This window comes from Eulemur rufifrons, chromosome 8, assembly GCF_041146395.1.
Source record: "Eulemur rufifrons isolate Redbay chromosome 8, OSU_ERuf_1, whole genome shotgun sequence".
Classification (NCBI taxonomy): Eukaryota; Metazoa; Chordata; class Mammalia; order Primates; family Lemuridae; genus Eulemur; species Eulemur rufifrons.
The window spans coordinates 78,547,896-78,570,007 of NC_090990.1; the positions used below are offsets into that span (position 1 = coordinate 78,547,896).

The 22,112-nt window shown below is 35.7% G+C and overlaps 1 protein-coding gene across 2 annotated transcripts in view; it reads right to left on the reverse strand.

Annotated features, from left to right (window-relative positions):
- Window positions 1–2,580: 2,580 nt before the first annotated feature.
- PLPPR5 (phospholipid phosphatase related 5) overlaps window positions 2,581–22,112 on the reverse strand; it is a 112,767-nt gene continuing 93,235 nt past the window's right edge. For both annotated transcript variants that reach the window (XM_069478269.1, XM_069478268.1), the window contains exon 6: window positions 2,581–5,435. In XM_069478269.1, coding sequence (XP_069334370.1) covers window positions 5,403–5,435 — 33 coding nt within the window. In that variant the 3' untranslated portion in view covers window positions 2,581–5,402. The remainder of the gene's footprint in view (window positions 5,436–22,112) is intronic.

The window sequence follows — 22,112 nt, forward strand, 5'->3', positions numbered from 1 at the left end:
GGTAATTAGTCTAGATTAGGCCTTGAGGGTGGGGCCCTCATGGTGGGATTAGTGGCTTTATAAGTAAAGGAAAAGACCTGAGTGTGCTTTCTGTCTCTCCACCATGTATGTGCACATCCAGAAGGCACCTGCATGTCTGCCAGCAAGAGGGCACTCACTAGAACCCAGCCAGGCTAGCTGGCACCTTGATTTCAGACTTCCTAGGCTCCAGAACTATAAGAATTAATCAATCATGCACTGCATACTAACATTCCAGTCAATAACAGACTGCATATATGAGGATGCTGGTCCCATAGGTCATAATACCATATTTTTAGTGTAACTTTTCTGTGTTTGGATACACAAATCCTTACCATGGTGTTACAATTACCTACAGTATTCAGTACAATAACAAGCTTTATAGGTTTGTAGCCTAGGAGCAGTAAGATATATCATGTAGCCTAGGTGCGTAGTAGGCTATACTATCTAGGTTTGTGTAAGTATACTCTATGATGTTCACACAATGACAAAATCGCCTAACAATGCATTTCTCAGAATATGTCCCTGTCATTAAAACGATGCTTGACTGTATTTAGGCCACTCAGTCTACAGTATTTTGTCATAGCAGTCCAAGCCAAGCAAGTCAAGTTTGAACAATGTTTTCTGTTGCCTTCTTGTCATACAACTTAGGATATGGGGTGAATATCTTTTTTTTAATGCCTTGGCTAATTGTCATATTCCTTTCTAAGTTTGGATCAGTTACTAATATTTTATCCTTTGCACTTTCAATGTTGTGAAATATCTCTAAGAGTTCTTTTAATGTGAAGTTTTTGTTGTTGGAATCACTTCCTCTAGGACATCTTCATCTTTGTCATCACAAACTTTTCCCTCATTTATATCAATACGCTCACTTTTGCTAAGTTTTTCTGGTTGCACTTCTAGAATGTCTCAGATGTTGGTGGCAGTGTCAGTATTTTCAAGGTCAGCTATGTCTTCTGTAACTCTATTTATGTTCAATTCAAATTTCATTTTCTGTATTATCACCTTTTTTTATTTGCTGCTGTTCCATTTTGTTTTGACCAGATCCTCTTTAAATTATGCATTTTTTAAAAAAGATGTCATGTGAATTTATTACTGGGAAACAAGAAGTCAACGTAACTACATGCTTTGCTGAGCATGAAGAGAATAATAAATGTGCAGTGACTGGTCACTGGCAGACTCTGAGAGAAGTGACATGACTGGTACTGACCGTATGTGCATGTGTTATTTATATAGTGACTTGTGGACTGAGAGCTGGCAGCAAAGTCTGCACATTATGCAGTTACTCACGGTTACTATACCAATAACTAAAATTTGAACCCTTTTGTTGGGAGAGTAGTGTTGTTTAAACCTTGGTAAGTGAAATTTTTGAAAATCAGAACTGCACAAAGCAAGTACACACATACACCACACACACACACACACACACACACACATATATAATTAATGTATCATAATCTGGTCTTACATTTCAGTTATTTTCCTTTTTTTTTTGTCCTAAATGGTTTTTTTTCCTATTTTAATTCTGCTTTAAAATTATCTCCTCTTCCTTTACTATTGCCTATAGTAAAGAACTAGGAAGTTTGTCTCTAAACAAAAGCTTCAGCAAGTTCATAAGACAGAGTGGGGAGGTCAGACATTTTATTAAATGTTGACCATGTCCTAAGGTTCAATTAGACTAAAAGTCAGGTATAAACTAAAGAGCAAGGGGGCTGGGCACGGTGGCTCATGCCTGTAATCCTAGCGTTCTGGCAGGAGGATTGCTTGAGATCAGGAGTTCGAGACCAGCCTGAACAAGCGTGAGACCCTGTCTTTACTAAAAATAGAAAAAATTAGCCAGGCATGGTGGTGCATGCCTGTAGTCTCAGCTACTTGGGAGGCTGAGGCAGGAGGATTGCCTGAGCCCAAGAGTTTGAGGTTGCTGTGAGCTAGGCTGACGCCATGGCACTCTAGCCCAGGTGACAAAGTGAGACTCTGTCTCTGAAAAAAAAAAAGCGAAGGGGACAGGAAAGAAGAATTTAAATATTCTTTTTTCTCTTCTTAGAAGACATTCATTCACTTAGAGTCTGGAGGAAATTTCCTTAATATTTTAAAGGAATCATAATTTACATTTCATTAGAAAATCCATGCCTGGAAAATTGTGAGAAGATCACAAGGCATAAATAGAGTCATCTGATATATTTCCAGAGCAACTTTTCATGCAACCAAAATTTAATACATGGTGCCCTAAAGGCAGGAACAAGATAATTTACATCCATTCCTTTGTGCTTTGCTCATACACAGGAGGCAGATTATATAGTGGATCATATACCTGCTCAGTGCCCCAAATAGTTTTCTGGGGGTTGTGATTTTGAAATAAGAAGATTGGTAAGATCCCAGGATGGCCCATGGGATCCGGGGTCATCAAGCTGTCCAAACAAAGAACTGGCCTAATCTGACCCACTGTGATCTATTTCCAAGCATTCTTCAGACACTTTGAGAATTCTGCTTTTCACACACATGAACAAGCATTCATTGTTCCTTCACTCCCAGTACAGACCAGCACGTGGGGAAAAATCAAAATTCACTTTTTAAATTTAATTTTTTTAAATTTTATTTGAAAAATACAATACACAGCAGAGAATTATTTCCTCCCCTACTGCTCTTTCACAAAGGAAATTGTATGGTAAATGTAACTGAGATATTTGGCTAGGATAGATCCTGAGAAAAGAGAGGCCCAGTTAGAAGTGGAATAGACAAAGTCTGTCAAAGAAGTTTCACCTCTCTTTTAACATAAAAGAGCCTTTTAAGTTATCATAAGAATCAGATAAAACATGTGCAGAATTTCTGCCATGCAAACAGAGACTACCGAAATTTTCAGGTTGACCAATTTATGCTGACCTGGGCCCCAAGTAAGTAGAATAAAAAGGAGATGTCTTTATCAGAATGATATGTATTTGCCTGCTTTTACTAGACTATATATGTACATATTTACATATTAATATTTTCTTAAGTATGTTTTTCATTATTCTCAGTAATAGCATCATGACTAAGGGCTCTTTGCTGGCTTTTACTTTATTCATATATATCTTTTTTTTAATGAATTACCTTCATGACAGGCTTATTCATTACACAGTCTTGGGCCCATGATGTTTAAATATTAGAGATGATCTTACTCTGATCCTGGGTTAAATCTAGGTTTTTGAGCAATTTATAACTCCTGCATTCAGACCAGGTTTAGCAAGGTGCAATGATACAACATTGATATACAAATGTATAGCTAAGGCTTCCAATAGGAAAAACAATCTTGCTTGGCTCCTTGGAAAACTGATGTAGAGCCAATAGAACTAATCAAACACTGGAAGCCTTACTAGTAATCCCACCTTCTAGGACATTATGATCATCCCTTTACTTCCATTCCAAGTGAATAAACTCCACATTGCTGTTATTGCCTAAAAAGTCTTTAAAGAGGGTCAAGGCATTAAAAGCTTTTTCATGTTCTAAATTCCCAAAAGAATTGAATTGCTATAAAGGTCTGAAATGAGTAGAAATACGAATTTTTTTTTTTTTTTTGGCCCTAGTAGAAATGTTTTAATCCCCACAGTGATGGAAATGGGCAAGTATTAATATAAATATCATCTATTTTGAGAGTAAGGGACAATCTTTGGTTATATTTATTTGCTGATTTCTGTTGGAATTACAGAGAAAATTAAAAGTTTACTTTCTTTAGTACTATCAAGGTTAGGAAGATTCATTTTAGTCAATTAACTACTTTTATATAAGCCAAAGTCACTGGGGTAGCTTTAAAGATTGCAAAGTGGTCATTGAGGAAGCTGTCTTCCTTGTATTACTGCGATTTCCATCCTTAGCTCCATATGCTCAATGGAAGGTCTGCCCCTCGGGCCTCTCCTGAGTTGGGACTGGGTCTGGGGGTGAAGGCAGAAAGAGAGATGCTGACTTCAGGCTTTGCTTTTACAAAGGGCTTCACATCTAGACTCTTGACATTCACTATTTTTAAAAAGGTTTATAAATAGGTTACTATATATCTGTTTATTTAAAAAGTGTTCATTCTTTAAACATAAACATTTAAAATACAGCACAGCTTTCATAACTCTATTTTGGCATTTCTTCATTTTTCAAACCATAGGTAGTTGCCCAGGACTCTACCGACCTCTGGAAGGCCTCCGTGTCCAAAATGGCACGGCAGCTGCGGCATGTTTGAAAGGGAAATGGGTTTGGGGTCAGACAACCTGAATTTAAGTTTCAACTATGCCTCTTACTAGCTTGGGATTGGGCATGTTATTTACCCTGTCTTGGCTTCATTTTTCTCATCTACAAAAATAAAGCCATCCTCTTAATGTTTACGGTGGGCTCTTATGAGGATTAAATGAAATACTTTGTAAACTATAAAGTACTACACAAATGCAAGGTAAAATACATTAACTATATTTTTAGCATTTATATAATTCAAATTATGTGTCAGGGTGTGGTTGTTTCCCATTTAAATGATGCAGACTATTGACTAGTAAAAAAGCCTCAGAATGGAGCCTTTGACCACTTTCCAGACACTGTTACCAATGGAAAATTACTCAATAATAAGGTACCAGTGCTAGATTTACTCATTTAAACTATCCTAAATAAAATACTGCCTGTATTCAAACCTACAAGTCATCAATTAAACCACAATTGTCAGGAGAAGAAGTCCAAATAAATAATTTTTAATTATGATACATTACTTATTACAGTAAAAATTGGCATTTTCCCCTTCAAAAGCAGAAGCACCAGTCTTAGAATGTATAGTATGAATGATATTTAAGTGAAATATAGCATAATATAATGTGCAAACATTATTTTAGTACTTTCTAAAAGTAAAGTAATTTCACACACTGAAATCTGTTAGGATGGAAATAATGTCATGCTGAATAATAAAATAAAAGCCCCCATGACTTTCAAAGTCCACTTCAAATTAAATATGGCATACTGTTGAATAGATATATGAAAAATTAAAAAAATTTAACTAGCCCAAAATAGAGGGTTTTCATATACAAATATGATTCATGTAGTGGTTTCTTTTAACATAGGTACAGTGATTCTGTGAGAAACTAAAATGAATGTTTTATTTTGGAATTAATTTGTTCTTTCGATCATCAAATTTTTATTGAACACCTACTCTATGCTAGGCTTTGTGGTAGGTGCTGGGGATACGGAAAAGAACGACACAGTCCTGCCCTCGAGGAGCTCACAGTCTAGTGGGGGAAACAGATAGGTTGACATTGATTTTAAAATTATAAAAATTATTAGACAACTTTATAAACTTCTTTTGTAATCAAACAAACTTTGGGTGTTATGAATGAATGGTAAAAAGAGATGATGTCCAATGCAGTGAAAAACCATCTGCTTCAATATCATGTGACTTCCGCGAAGGCGGTGATGTGGTTCTGCAAAGAGAAAAAAGAATTACAAAGTGAGAGGCTTGGGAAAATTGGCTTTGTAACATATGTACCACTCTTACAAATAATCATTAGCCCATATACTGTATGTTTAAGTTGCCAAAACATACAGCATTCTTAAACTAAATTCTATGTATTACTACATAATTTTAGCTGCTAATTATATATTTTATTTAATGTTCTTAATTAACCAAAGAGATTAAAATGTTATACCTATTTTATTCAAAATTAACAGTGAAATTTGGAGAGATAAAAATGGCAATGCAAGACACCTTAATATTCTGTTCAGTGTTAATGGAATTTTAATGCTGCATATTAGAGTTTCAGATTAATTGCTCCCTGTGAGACAGATGGTGCAGAATGAAGTGGTGAAATGCTCAGACTGAAATGGCATTTGGTAGTTGACAAAAATCTACTTAAACACTTCATTTCTGATGCATGAATCCAGACTCCAGACTGCAATCCCTGTTGTTTACCTCTACCATAGAATTCTTTACAGAGACTTTTTTACTTTTTTTTTATAGCAATGGAATAATTTACAAAGAAACCCTGTGGAAGGGTTAATATCTAAATAAATTCAGGCATGCAACAGGTCATGTCATAGCTGCTGAAATACTGCAGTGAAAAATTGATTTACATAATTAATCATGCTACCTATGGGATTATGTCAAGCTCTAACATGACAGCCCCAACAAATAACAGCAACATTACAAATGGATTCTGCCATCACAATACCTGTTTTGAATGTTTTTTGTAGCAGTTTTTGCATATGAAGAGTAGTGGCTCTTCATATACAATGATATCATCAATAGAATTTCATATAATGAACGTATTCCATGAAATTTTTCAATGTACATGTAGCTCTTTTCAAGTTAAAGTGTTTTAACTAGTTAAAACATATTTAAAATGTGTGTGAAGAAATTAAAAGTCATTTTAATTGACTTTAGGCATATTAAACCACACTAGGAGAATATCATTGACTATAGTTTAGGGCATTATTTTCTAGGCTTAACTCACTCAATACCAGAGAAAAACAATATTAATAAAAATCAGTAGTGAGCAGATCATGCTGGCTTTTTCACTAATGCCTGATAACACCTTAGAAACTTAAATTTCTCATTTAAAAAAATCCATAATAAAAATGTCAGGAAATTCAGCAGCTCATCTCTAAGTTTTCTTGAGTTCTCCTTACAAAAACACAAGCATGACTTTAGGACAAAGAAGACTTGTCAGAGTTATATAATCCACTATGATTGAATAAAAAACATGAGAACTGTGGAAATAATACATCACAGTTTTATTTCCAGTGGCCCCACAGGGACTTGAAACCAGTGAACTGAGAAAATACAATTTGATATAGAGTGTTTCAGCACAAAACTGCCATAAGCGTTACACCTCTGGACAAGACCTAGCACAAAATAATTGCTGGAAAGATATTAAGATAGAAATTGAAGATGAATCAGTCAGTAAGTAGCAACTGGTGGGCAGAGAACAGGCAAAGAAGGGGCAGCAGAGAGAAAGGAAAAGGTATAAAAAAAGAAAAGGGATGGTGTCCCAAAGGCCATTGGCCTGGGCCTTGTGTTCCTGTCATTGACCCAGATAAAGAATGGTCCATGAGGCTCATTAAATTTGCTGAAGATGATCTCAAGGGGACATCCATCACCCTGGAAGGTAGAATTAAATATTAAAAGATCTTTAAAATGCACAGACGTGATCAGAAACAACCTGCTGATGATCAATGCGAAGCTTGACAGAAGCAGAGGAAAAACCATGCATACGAGTGCAAGCTGGACAGTGGGACAAAGGAGTGATGACTGTAGGGTGACCACATAATTGATCATCTCACCCTGGACACGGGGAAGGGAGAAGGGGTGCTATTAATATACAAGGACAACAGGTTTAAATCAGGACTGCCCCACACAGAGATGTAAGGTCACCTTATGCTACGTTTGAATGTGTTGGAAACTGAATCCCCAGAGCAAGTGTTGAGAGGTGGGGCCTAATGAGAGGTGATTAGGCCATGCAGGCTCTGCCCTCAAGAATGGATTAATGTCACGATCTCAGGAGTGGGGTCATTATTAAAGGGCAAGTTCAGTCCCCTTTGTCTCTTGTTCTCTCCCCCTCACTCTCTCTTTGCTCTTCCACCATGGAATGAGGCAACAAGAAGGCCCCCTCCAGATACCCGCCGTCGATCTTGGACATTCCAGCCTCCAGAATTATGAGCCAATAAATTTCTGTTCCTTATAAATTACCCAGTCTGTGGTATTCTGTTATAGCAACACATAATGGTATAAGACACCTTAATAATGAGGCACAGAACATAGAAGTGCGCTATTGAGATTGAGAAAATACTGGAATTCAGTCTTTACATTTAAAATCATGTGCTTCCATGGCCACTTCCTTTCACTGCTCATAAATTCCAAACCATATCACCCTTTTCTTCATGCCAAGTCATGCCAAGTCATTACCACGTTAAACTACAAGGGTAACAGTTTGTTTCCAGACTAACTGCATTTTTAGATCCCAGTGTTCTGGGGAAAACTCCTGCTGTTTCTCCCCCCCCCCCAATAGCACCCTTTCTAATTCACACAACATTTAAGTTTTAACCTGTGAGATGATTTTTCCTACTTGACTGGAATTAGAAGGAGCCTGCTCCAGGCTCCTCATTTTAAGGTGGTCGTGGTTAGCAGAGAGATAAACATATGAAAATAAGACACTGAAGTGACTTTGCATAGGGAAGAGAAAAATTAAGAGGAAATTTAATCACAGGTTCTAAGCACATGAAAAGAGTACACAGAGAGGATAGGGACCTTATGTTCATTTACTTCACTGTCTGAGAGCAAGAGCAAATGAACCATATCATAAATGAAGGGGATGGATTATTTGTTTCAGTAGGCTTTAAAAAAATAAGATTAATTGTCTTCTAGCACAGGGGTGATTTTCTCCCAATCTAGAGAAGGCAAAAGATAATTATTTAAGGTCCTTCCCATCTATAAGCCTCTACAATTCCATATTATAAAATTTATATTAGCAAGGTATGTAAATGCACAATTTGAAACATACAGATGGCATAATTCCCATGCAGGAAGCTATGATATTGTTCACTTCCCCATCAGCATTTTTCTCAGTAATATAAAAAAACCAGAATTGCATTTAACATTTTCAGATCACTTATCTTAAGAAATGGCCTCCCTATGAAGCAAACTAGCTGACAAAAGGCTTTCTCTTTTTAATCTGGCTGAATTCTTAATACTCACTACTAAAATTTATTAGCAGATGCTAGTGCAAACATGCAGTAAGCAAACCAAAAAATTCAACCACAAAAGATTAATTCTGAGTCACAAGAAGAAAGTGGTTGTATAATTTATCAGCACACTTCCTGGTACTTTCCACAATCACACATACAGAGGTTTATAGTGAAGATGATAGTTGAAGGTTAGAATATGCTACACGACTTATCCATTAGAAAATGTTCATTCAAGTCCACAGCAAACCAGGGAGCAAAATACTGAGTCTAGTCCTTGAGTGCAGGTGTTCCATAGGAAAACAAGTGCTTTGTTTCTGAAAAATTATTTTGGATTCTTTAATTTGGTAAATTCTAGAGTCTATTTTAAAAACTCTAAGTTCTACTCTAATATTCATTCCTATATCTCCACTCATAGGAATTATACTCTATAATTTTTAAAAATGTTATTTAAAACAAAACTGTCATATATTTATGATATAAAACCTTGGTGATGACTGGTCACTTGACAAGATCTGCCAGTCACCATTTTTCTTTGAAGACATAGGGGAAAATGCAAAAAAAAGAACTCCAAGGAAGTGTTCAGAATTACAGCTATAGGAAAACAAACACAAAAAACCAGCCATTAACAGCTAGTTAAGGAATGCTCAATTCCCATTGAGTGAAAAATAAAATATATTTAAAAGATTAATAATAACAGCAATAACAAACTCTAGTTCCTAGATCCCTTTTGTCATAAGGGAAACCTACACAGAAGGACATGTTTTTCTGTATTTGCCTTAGCTTTGCAACCCAACTCCACACCAGTGCGCTCCAGCGCACATACGTTTATTGCCTTAATTGAAGGTGTTCACGGTGGCTTATTCCCATTATCCAGCTGAAGAGCCTGGCAAGACAGTCTTTAAAGGGCCTTCCCTGTGAATTTTCTTCTTGAACATTCTCAGTAGGGTGGTTTCTGGACACCTACAAAATGTGTTTTACATATTATTTAAATGTTCATTTAAATATCCACTTAATTTACTTAAAGCACTAGTTTATTTCAAGTTCTATGTTGTTATATTGTTAGAACAAACGCTGAAATTCAATATTGTTCCAGTTCCATTCTTTCAAGGTGACTGATGATAAAAAGCTTTTGTATTAGTAGCAGGCTGTCAACAATCAGCTTAGGTTTTTAACCTAAACATAAAATGGGTCTGTGCACATGATGTCTTTGATTCAGTGATTTATGTCTTTAGCTCCATTGGTGAGGAAGCTGTGTGGTACCGTGGACTTTGCAATCAAGTAGTTTGCATATCAAGAGTTTGAATGAGGGCTGAAATTTTCACAAACAATTTAACCTTTCACAAGCTCAGCTTTCTCGTCTGTGAAATGGAAATAATAATCCCTATTTGAATGAGTTTTTATTAAAATTAAATGAGTTTATATACAAAATGGTCCCTATTCTTACTCAAACATATCTGCTGTTCATTTATAGTTGCTTATAAAAGTCACAGAAAGAAGCTAAAAAGAAAAGTTAAAAAAATAAAGAAATAGAGAAGAATTTTTTAATGATTAATTGGAATTTTATAAATAAAACTCATCATTTGTTTCTTTGACCAAAAAGTACAAACTTCTGCCAATCTACAATTCTAATAGCCAAACAAACTTTAAAACCCAAAGATGTTTCTTATAAAATTGGTGCAAACTCATTTGGTGGCAAAAACATGACCTGAACTGATGAGGTAATTTATGCCCTGTTTTGCTGCAGAAATATCCATCTTTGATTATAAATTGCTGTTTCAGAGCATGCTTGTGTAACAGAATACACATATTCCTAAATATAAAATATTTTGAAATCTGAAAAACATGTGGCACTAAGGATTTTGGCTAAAAACTCATGGTCTTGTAATTAAAATAATAAACAATCCTAATGCTATGCAGATGAAGCCTACATTTTATCAGGAAAAGATAGATGGATGTCATAATCCTGAATATTGTCCGTTGTTATTTTGCATTCATTGTGTTCTTTTATGAGGGCAGAGTGGGCAGGAGAAGAGAGAAGAGACAAAGCATAGTATATGGACCACGTGCTCCAAGGCACTACTGTGTCATGTGAAGTCTTCCTTTGATAGGTTGTGAAACTGCTGAGTATTTTAGTAAAGAGAAGTAATGTCAGACCCATTTAATAAGAAATTAGTGAAATTTAGGCTTGAAGCTGTGACACTGATTGTGAAATTCAAGTTAAGCCAGTTCTTGTTGCTGTAAGAATTTGGTGATGTGGAGACATAAAAGCTAAAATGTGACAGAACCAGAGTTCTCTTGGGAAAGAAGACTCTTTTGGATTATTTATTTCTTTATAGTGGTTCTGTTTCAGTTCAGAGTTTTATATTAGTTCAGAGTTTTGTTTCCATTCAGAAATTTCCCTTTTGTACTGTTCAGAGAAAGGGGCTAAGAGCTACTTTCTGAAAGAATCTTTTCTCCCCCAAGAAAGGAGAAATCTCTAGGCAGCTTTCTCTGATAAGCTAATTAAACCAGAGGCAGGCCCAGCTTTTACTGGAGTATTAGCTAACAGCCCTTATGAAGTATTTCCAGTCCTAAGAAGCCAAAGAAGCTAAGATTTCCACACCAAATCTTTAGGGGCACTGGTTCTCCACCATGGCTTCATATTGGAATCACCTGGGAGCTTTAAGAAAATACTGATGCAACCCCAGAGACTTGGATTTAATTGGTCTGAGGCATGGCCTGGTCATTGGAATTTTTAAAGGCTCTCTGATGATACTAATACACAGCCAATAAGCTCTGCAGGCCCAGCTGGATCCAGGCCACGAGTTGGCTCCATATCCAAATCACCTGACATGCCTGATGTAGTACAGACCTCCAGGCCCGAGCCCAGGCCTACTGGATCAGAGTCTCTTGGCATGCAACCCAGATATTTTCCATTTTTGCAAGTGCCGCAAGTGATGGATTCCCTTTACAGCAGTCTGAGTACTACTGCCTAAAGCTGCAGAAAAGTGATTAATGAAGTAAGCCTTATCAGGGATATAAAATCAATTCTTTCTGTAAAATGCTGTCCTTTCACTGGTACAAGACTGCCTTAAAAAGCAGTCAATCTGAGTGATTCTAAAAATAAAAAATCTTTAAATTCAAACCCTTTGGGACCAAATGCACATTATATGCCTTGCTTAGACCTTCACAATGCATAAAGGTGTTGAGAAGGCCTGCCGCAAAGACTTGTTTCACTTTAACTCAATGTTTCCCAAACGTATTGATATGAAACTTCATATAATTCTATCAGTACTAATGTGTTTATGTTATTTGGTAGATGTGAGTATTCATGCACTCTGTCCTCTTAACCTCCATAAGTCCAATGACTATACTGTGTACCACATTTTTATTCCATATTCACAGCTCTGTTCTCCACCATCAATCCCGTTAGCAATATAAAACCCCAGTGTACCTCCTGCCATACCTCCAGCACACCACAAGGCTTCTTTGGCCATGCGCAACTTTCCTGACTGCTAATTTATCCATCCACTCCGGTCTACCTTGCTCCTTATGAATTCTATGTCTTTTCCACTCACTCTGGACCCCATAGTTGATCAGCTGAACAATCTTTAAGAGCATTCTCAAGTCTCTTGCCCCTGTACCCTTATCTTACCTGCCAAACAAAACCTTTGCACAAGCTGATTCCCCTATCTGGAACATTATTTTTTCTCCTCTTCTCTTGGCTAATGGTCCTTCAGATTTCCCCTTAGATGACGTTGCAAGATTTGCTAAGTTTAGATACGTCCCTCTTTGTTTGCTCCTCCAGCATAGCCAGCCCCAGCTCTTCTGTATACGGTTACAACATTTCCTCTCTCCCCATCAGCTGCACCACACTGCTTCTTATATGGTATTTGTTATATGTTTCATTTATTACAAATCTGTGATAAATAAGTTTCACTGTGCATAACAACTAAAGATAAAGGTGACTCATCAGCAAATTGTACCAGTGCTTTGTTTTATACTAGTTTTTAACTTATAAACTTGAATTCTTCTTAGTTATTTCGTTTTTCTCTAACTTTTTAAAATGCTTTAGATTTGCTGAGGAAGCATCCTGATGCTACTTTACAGAGAAGAATCAGAGAATGTGGATAATGGACCCCTAGTGCATGATAAATTCTTGTCTAACAGGGAACTGATTAAAGCTCCTCATTTAAAAACATTCCTATTTTCACAAAGAGGCACCAGTTGGTAAAAATCTGAATGATCTGTATCAAGATTCACTTTAGAACCATTCAAAATCATAAGTGCCATTAGACATGACACAGACAGTTTGGAAAAGTTTTTATAAAAGTTAATATACATTTGCTGTATAGCCCAGCAATCTCACTCCTAGGTATTTATCCAAAAGAAAGAAAAATATATATTCACAAACAAACCTGTACATGAACGTTTATGTCCACTTTATTCAGTTGGTGACTGAGTAAACAGACTGTGGAACATCCACATAACAGGATACTATTCAGCAATAAAATGGGGACCACCCCCAACTACTGATACATGTAACAAAGAACTCAGACTCAAAACCCCAAAAGGCTACATATTACACACATCTATTTATATAACATCTCTAGAAAAGCAAGACTCTAAGAACAGAAAACAGATCAGTGATTTCTAGGGGTTGGGGGCTAAAGGAGGGATTGACTACAAAGGAAAGCAGAGAACTTTGGGGAGTCATAAAACGTTCCATAACTTGATTATGGTCATTATAGGACAATATGCATTTGTCAAAACTCATGAAACTGTATGTCAAAAATGGATAATTTTACAGGATGTAAATTATGTCTTAATAAACTCGTATTTTTTTTTTAAAAAGTTAAGACCACTAGCCATGGCATGAATTAAGTCTTAAGACAGCCAACAGATATCTAAAATTTGGTTTGTCAGTTATTGAAATATTGTTCCAACATTTGATTGTTTCAGTGACAAAAGAAAAATAAAAAATAAATTTATTGAAAAATATTCAAAAATACAAATTAAAATGAGTTACTTCATTTATTTTTGGCTTAAAAGATCGGTGAAGATTATGAAAAACAATTATTCTCCACTGTTGGAGAGGATGTAAGGATATGAATCAAACCAAATCCTTCAGAGTATTCATCCTCTTTGTGTCAGCATTTCCACTTCTATGAATTTATCTTAAATTATTAGTTGAGCTTACAAAGATATACATATTTTAGGGATATTTACTCTAGTAATATTTATAATTGTGGAAACTTGGAAGTGGAAACAATCTTCTACATTTAACAAATGTAATGGTTAGGTAATTTATATGGATTATAGCTTTTTAATATATAATTTTATAACATTATATAGCATAGTGATTATGAGTTTGAGCTCTGAAGTGATACTTCCATGAAAATAGAAAAATTTGGTTTCATATTATTTCAGAATACAGATCAGTTTTGTGACCTTGGGCACATTACTTAACCTCTCCATGCCTCTTTTTCTGTAAAATGGAAACAAGACACACTCAAATGACTTCCATACAAACCAAAATGCTATTTTATGTGTGAAATTCTCTGCATAGTTCCAGGCGCATATAATAAGCTCTAATTGAAGATTACCTTTTACTGTTAAGTGTGATATGATTACTATATTTATTGATCTGTAATCATACCCATGATGCAGTGTTCTGTGAGCAAAAGCAGAAAGAGGATATATAGGGAGACGTGTTATACGCAAACCCACATACACATTCATGGGGTCTGGAAGCCTATTTTAAAAAAATGTTTCCATTGATTACTGTGATGGCATATGGATACTTTCTATTCATTACGTGTTTTGCTTACCCAGATTTTCATATTTTAAACAATATAAACAGATTATTTATTAATTACTTCTTAAAAAACAAACCGTGATTGTTTCATAACACTGTGAATTGGGTCTTAAATTCCTAATTTTAGTCAAATAAAATTTTACACTTTTTTCTGCAAAACCTTCTCATAGGATTGTGGTGCTGTGATTGCTTTTGAAGTCCTCGATAGTATCTCCAGGATGGTCCACCACAAGTGAACAGATCTGAGAGAAGAGTGAGTAAATGCCGTGAGCAGTTTCCCATGTGTAACTAATTATGTGTGCATTGGCAATGATTTTTAAATCTATCATTGTTTATTCTCTCCTTAACTAATGACTGATTGAATCATATAATCTAAAGATGTAGTCATCAACTCTATATTTATTCACGCAAATGAGATGAGCAAGCTTCCTACCTATATTCAAAAGTGATTTACTGAAAAATTCTTTTATAAAAGGCCTGTTAGATAACTGGGGTAAAAATCTGGCTTTTATTCTTCATGTAGCATATTATAATTCATAAATAGTGTGGAAAAATAAATACTGAATATATGGGAGCACAAATAGGAAAATGACATATGGTAAAGTAATAACAGAATGTGCTAGTATTTTTAAGCTAAAATAGTTGATGCCTGTTGGAAAGTTTTAAGCTTCCATGTTCAATTTACTGTTTTAAAACACAATTAAATTTAATAAATGAGAACAGAGTACGGCTTGTAAACATTGATTTACTTCAAATATTTTTTGTAAATGTTCAAAGCTTAGATTAAGGAAAAATGCCTAAAATATGAATATATTTAGTTCCACTAACTATTCCAATATCTAATCACTAATAAGGTTGTTTTGACAAGGTCCTATATAACATTTATATTACAGTTCAGCAGCTCTGTAAAACAAAGATTTGCATTATAGAAAAGCAACTGAATCTTAAATAGATTGCCAGAGTTATTCACACACAACATTCTGAAACCTCAAAGGAATTTATTACAGGATGCAGGGTAATATATAATCATATTTGTCTTGGCAAGAAACCACAGGATTGTTTTGCTGTTGCTACGACACAAAAGTATGCCACATTTGATGCTATAATATTTTCTGCCACATGTGTTATGTATGAAATACACAATCTGTATAAACTTTCAAATCCATGAAATATTTGTATAGGGTTATACTGGTCTGAAATTTTTTTAAAAATCCCATTAAGAGAATTATTATTGCAGGAGAGAACTATTACAATATGTGTGAAGCACCCACTAGGTGCCAAGAAGTTGATCTGTGAACTGTTACTTCCAACGATAACCCTACAGGGGAACCATCACTGTATCAGTTTTTCAGGTAAGGAGAGGAAAAGTGATTTGTCCAATGCCACCTAGTTATTATGCAGCTGAACCAGGCTTCAAACCCAGGATTTCTAGTTGCAAAAGCTGAGCTCTCCGTCCAGCCACCACTCTGACTAAATTTCAGTTCATGCTTTATCTTGACCCCTGTAATCCTATAATCTTTAAGTGTCAATATAAAGGTCAATGCTTATGCTTCCCTGGGTCACTGTGAGTTCTCTTAGAACTGTCCTATCCATATAATTTTTCTTTGCAGTTGCCCTGGAGATTTTCATCTATAATAGCACATATTCATTATGATATTTCTAGATTTTTGGAACTGTCATCACCACTTACCACTTTCATTCAGCTGATGCTTCTGGCATGAAGCATGGGCTTTTACATTCTGAGCTTTGTTGGGTAGTACAGGCTAGTGAAAAGCTCCTTACCCCAGATATAAAACTGGAATCTTATAAACTATTCCTATCATTACTTTCCCTTTCTTGTTGGCAAGAGGGAATTCCCTTTGGTTCAACTGATTAAGATCACAACAGCCTAAGAGAAAATAATGCCTGGGTTTAGATGGAAGAAAATTATTTTCTCAGAAAGCCTTTTCTACATCTGGCTCTATTCGCTTTAGCTGTCAAAGTTATCCCAAATTAGCCACGAGTGGCTATAGTGGCCTATTGTAACTGCCTTAATCAAACTATGTGAATATTAATTCCCCTTAGATCTATTTGAAATATTCCATTTTCGACAAAATTCTATCTATCCTTAATTTATATTTAAATAATTTTGTTCCTTTGCCAGATAAAGTGCCCCTTTTCTCAGATTTTCTGTAAGACATCAATCAAAATAAATATTGCGTACATTATTTCCATGCGCTTACCTATGCCGGTCTCAATGTCGGTACTGGGCCTTAGAGTGAGAACAAGCAGGGTCAAGAATGAGGAAAGAATAAAAGAGCTCAGTGCTTTGCTGCTGGGATGAATGAAGTTTGACCTGAGAGGATCATCTGGAAGGAAGGCCAATGTACACGGTACCCATTAATTATGAGCAAGAGAAGTCTCTGAAGAACGGATAGGGAGATGCCATAGAGAAAGGATCAGCAGGTTCTTTGGCAATGGGGAGAGAAATGATTTTCTTAGTGACACCATGTCTAGCAGCCTTTTTCTACTGTAAATCATGGGGATAGCTAGGAATCAGCACCGAAGTGAAAGAGACTTTTCCAAGTGATACTTGGCCAGTCAAAATGGCATGACGTGGCTTTATTGAGATCTAGTAAACGTCATCAACAGCATTCAACTGGATTTCTACAGTAGCCTCACAGATTTTTTTGTTATTGTTCTGTGTTACTCTAATTTATTCTCCTTTCTGAACATGCCATTTCCTTCCATAAACTCTTTAATGGCTCCCAATTTCTTACCAGGTGAGAATCAACTTCTCAATATTGCATAAAAGACCCTTCAGGAAATTTAATCCAAAGTGACAGAGACTTTTTCCATGTATTTATTTCCCAATTGTATTTGATCTCTAATGATTTGTCCACTTATGGGCTTTATCCAGTTTTCAATTAGGATGTTTTAAATGTTATAGACATCAACACTTTGACATGTGTGTTGTTTGTATTTTATACTTTGCTATCGACCTTTTGTAAACTGTTTTAAACTACTCTTGGTAAACTTTATTTTTCAAAATGCTTGAACATTTCTCTAGTTAGCAATTCTAAGAATGAAGCAGTGACACTGAGTCCCTCCTATACGAAATCTGACAAACTTCATACCTCTACACTTTTACCAACTCCAAATCCTAGGTATTATGTAGGGTTTCTATCTCATTTTGTCATTTTACATTATTTTCTTTGGTTAAATATTTCTTTAAATAAAATTTATAATTTTGCACTGTTTCTGTTACTGTATTTTATTGCAGTTAATTCTAATTAGCTTTATATTTAAATGATTTCTATGCTTTCTGCCAATTGTTTTATGTCATGGTTTTCCTAATTTGATTTCTGGATATTGGTATATTACTCAGTTAGTAAACATTTCTGGTACCTTTTCATAAGTAGTACAATTCTTGAATTCTTGTATAGTTGATTTTTTTGTGGTTATTTGAATACTTAAATTACTTTTTGGGTGGGAATAGAATTCTCATGTCACAAATTTATTCCTTGAAAACTCTGAAGACATTACTTCATCTAGGATATATCTTGCATCTCGTATTACGAAGGTACAAGTCTTAGGCCAGCATACTATCAGTATTGGGTAGGTAAACTACTTTTTCTGCCTTGGTGTTTATATCAGTTTTCACTAGATATACTGTATAACAACCTCAAAAGCTCAGTGGCTTCCAACAATAAATACCTATTTCTCCCTCATACTACATGTTGGTGGCCAGGTGCTATGGGTCTGCTCTAGGATACATGTCGGATGAGGGTCTGTTTCCTCTGCCTTTCTATTCTGGTGTCAAGGCCGGGGGAATAGTATTTATCTAGAAAATGGCCTTCTCCTGCAAGAAAGCGTAGGAGCAATAAAGCCGGCAGAAACTCATGATGGCTCCACCAGTTTCTGATTGATGAGGAATATATCAGGTCAATTCATATGTTATTGACCAACTTCAAAGTTCTTGAGCAGGAAGGATATTCTGCCTAAGGAAGGAGGTAGATAATAATTGGGAACAATACTATAAAATACCACAGAATTTATAGTATTCTTTCTTCAGTTTTGAAATTCAAATCTTCCACTGAGAAATATCTACTTTTTGGTACATATTTCAATTTTTACTTTGTATCCAGTTAACTCTTCTAGCTTAAAGATTCAAGTATTTATTTAGAAGAAGTTTTCCCTTAAAGAATCTCTCTGAATTTTGCTATTGCTCCATTTGTCCTCTTCTTCGGGACATATGATGATTCATATGCTAGGTCTCTGTGGCATGTCCTCCGTATCTATTATCTTTCCTCTGGCATCAATTTCATTCTTTTATTCTTTCATTACAAAACCTGTCAGTAACATAGCTGATTTGACTTTCTCCAGTGTGGATTTAGTTCTTTTTGGTTTCCAGTGTTGGTTCCAGTCCTACCATGCCATTATCTGTTTTCTTACATTACTTTCTTGGTTGTGTCAACTATCTTTCATCTCTCATTTCACATGTTTTCTTTAATTTCCTTGACTGTGGAAAGGAGATGCTATCTACAATAAAGTTAATTAAATTTCTTATAGTTGATCTTTAACAAAAATGCGCTATCTCTTGAAATATGTCTTTCCCTCTCTTCTGTGTCAAGAAATCATTTTAAAGAATTTAAGTTCTTTAAAATCTGATTAAAGTTCTTTAAAATTCTTAAAGAAATTAAGTTCTTTAAAATCTGATTAAGTTCTTTAAAATCTGATTATTCATGCTTGAAACAGGATAGATTTAGCTCAGTTCATTTTCCTAAAATGAGTGGGAGAGAATTCACCAACGATCTCTTAACTATACCCATGAATAGTTAGGGAATCCTCTACTTAGATCTTGAGTGGAGGATGTAGTTTTGTATCATCATATAGACAGATTTACCAGCCTGAGTGTACTGTGAGAAGAAGCTGAGACCATGGGCATTTCCAGGAAGGTCACTTTGTTTCTATACAGTTTCATTCCTCTGTTTGTTGAAATCCAAAAAGATTGCTGTTTTCTTTAGTTTAACTTCTACTCCAGGGGGATGATGCAGTCCTTGGAGACAGTTTTTGGTTTTGTTTTTTGAATGAAGGTAACTCCCTCTCCAACTGTAGGGTACCCATTCAGTTTAGAAAAGGGTTCCTTCATCTGGCAGGAACCCATATTAATGAAAAGCCTGATTTGAGGATAGCTTCTTGTCTGAAGGCTTCTCTGGGTGAGCATTTGCCTGTTTGCTGACTGTGTCTCAAAATGGTCCCAGGGGCTGCAGTGTGCTCTAACTGGAATGGGCTCCTCACTCTCTTAGACACTGCTCCAGTCCCTCATCTTCACTCTTTGAAATTTTGGGGTATTAGTGGGACTCTATAGGATTTTTAGCTACACCTACAATATAGTACTTCTTGAATAGCAAAAAAAAAAGAATTTAACTGTCCTTTGGAGGATTCCCTCAAAATAGATTTATTTATACTGTATCTAGTTGAAATGCCAAAATTTTACTCTATCTAGTTCTTACTCTTGGTGATACAGCTATAAAGATACTAATTCCTACTTTATTTTTGTTAATATAGGAGGTTAAAGATAAAGAAATGTAAATGCCTCCATCCCCACTTCCTAGAAGGAGAGTCAGACATTTGTTTCTTAGACTCCTCGGGGTGATTAATAGGGTCTTTGCGTTTTTGGAGACATCCTGAAGCCAGCAACACTGAAGCTTTTGTTTGAGATGCATGGGCCCTTGAAGGCAAGAGCCAGAAAATCATGAGTTTGAGAGGAAGGGTGGTGTGACCTACGAAGAAGAGATTTGGCTCCCCGGGTAGTTGGGTGGGTGGGAGCTTTGCGGATCCTGTACATGAGAGGCACCTGCACACAGCTCACGTGCAGTGCCGCGGGGCCCATACGACCTAAAGTAGGGATGGCTGGAGGTACCGGGGAAAGCTGGACCCTGGGCATGAAGGTATGGGAGCTACCACCCAGATTCCCATACCCAATTTGGTAGAGAAAAATAAATCAAACACTTTCAGATAGATCATGTGAGTCGTAAGAAAGGAGCACAAGGATTTAGATTATCCTGGTGGAATTTATCCAAGGGACTTTGGTCAATCTGAACACATTATTTGTCAATAAAATGAGGAAGCATTAGAACCACGTTAGAGAACAGCTTAAGAAAATTAAATATTTCTTAAAATTGTAGTTTTCTTAGTTATAAAATTAATCATGCATAGTATAGTATTTCATGATGGAAAGAAAAGAGAGAGAGAGAAAGAAAAAAAAGCAAAGGAAGGAAGAATGAATCAGGAATGCAGATAAAATCTTGGTGCCCTATCTCAATTGCCTCCTTGGTTTAAGTATTGCTCTGGCTTGTCTGTTTCTCTCTCTCATCCACATGCGCCTTTCTAGCCTCCTAAAGATAAATAGCTTGTGTGGTATTTTGAATAACTGGTTTCATTATACATATACATATACATTTTATATATCTATATAAAGTTTTTTTAAAAAACTTTATAATATATATTGGAAAAATTTCCACATCTTGATCTACCTCATCTATTTTAACTGTTAAATGGTAATAATAATTATAGTTGGCAATTGTTTAGGGTTTCATAGGTGCCAGACATTATTCTAAGTGCTTCACTATTAGCTTATTGAACCCTCATAATGATCAATTTATGGAAGAGAAAACTGAGTCACCAAGCGCTTAAGAGTTGCCTAAGGTGAAAATTACCCAAAATTCCCAGCCAGTCTGCCTCCAGGACCTGTGAGCAGAAGCACCACATATAATGTACTGGATCTCATTGTACAAATGTGCCACGATTGAGTCAGCAATTCACTACTGATGTACATTCAGGCTTTTCATGATTTGATGTGACAAACAGCTATAAGGAATTTAGTGGACATTGGGATACAATGATCCAGTTTCCACACATGACTAATTCTTTTCAAAAACCAAATGTAATGAATGTTCAAATTTACTTAGCTTTCAGAAAAATCATGACTTTTCCTAATAAACTATGGTAATTAACTATATGACAAACTCTCTGTAATTAGGGGATAAATTGCTGGCATAAAAATAAAGAATGCTTGCATGCTATAATTACTCTGTAGCTTATAGTTTATCAAACATGTACTTTGAACATAAAAGGTTATAAAAGTACATTAACTTCTAAAAGAAATCCTCTACCTTCTCCATACAAAAGTGACAACCAGAAAATGATAGTTTGGCATAATAATGTTAAAACTATTGGGTATGCCTGCAACCCTTACACTCCTCGGGAGGCCAGCTTTGGGGATCTAAGGTCACTCTCCAACTATCAATTATGAAGATCAAAGTACTGGCAAGAATTTTTCATTTACTTGTTTACTAATATGAACTATGATGAAAGCAACACAGTAAATCCTCACTTAATGCCATTGATGGGGTCTTGGAAACTGTGACTTTAAGCAAAATGACATATAATGAAACTGATTTTACCATAGGCTAATTGATGTAAACAAGAGTTAAGATCCTACTACCCATTCCTGGTCAGAAAAACTGTCATCAAACTTCTAAATAAAGACCAAAACACTTCAAATACTAAACATTGAAATAAATGTTACTATACATACATTTAAGAAAGATGAAAAAACACAAGATTTACCCAATTA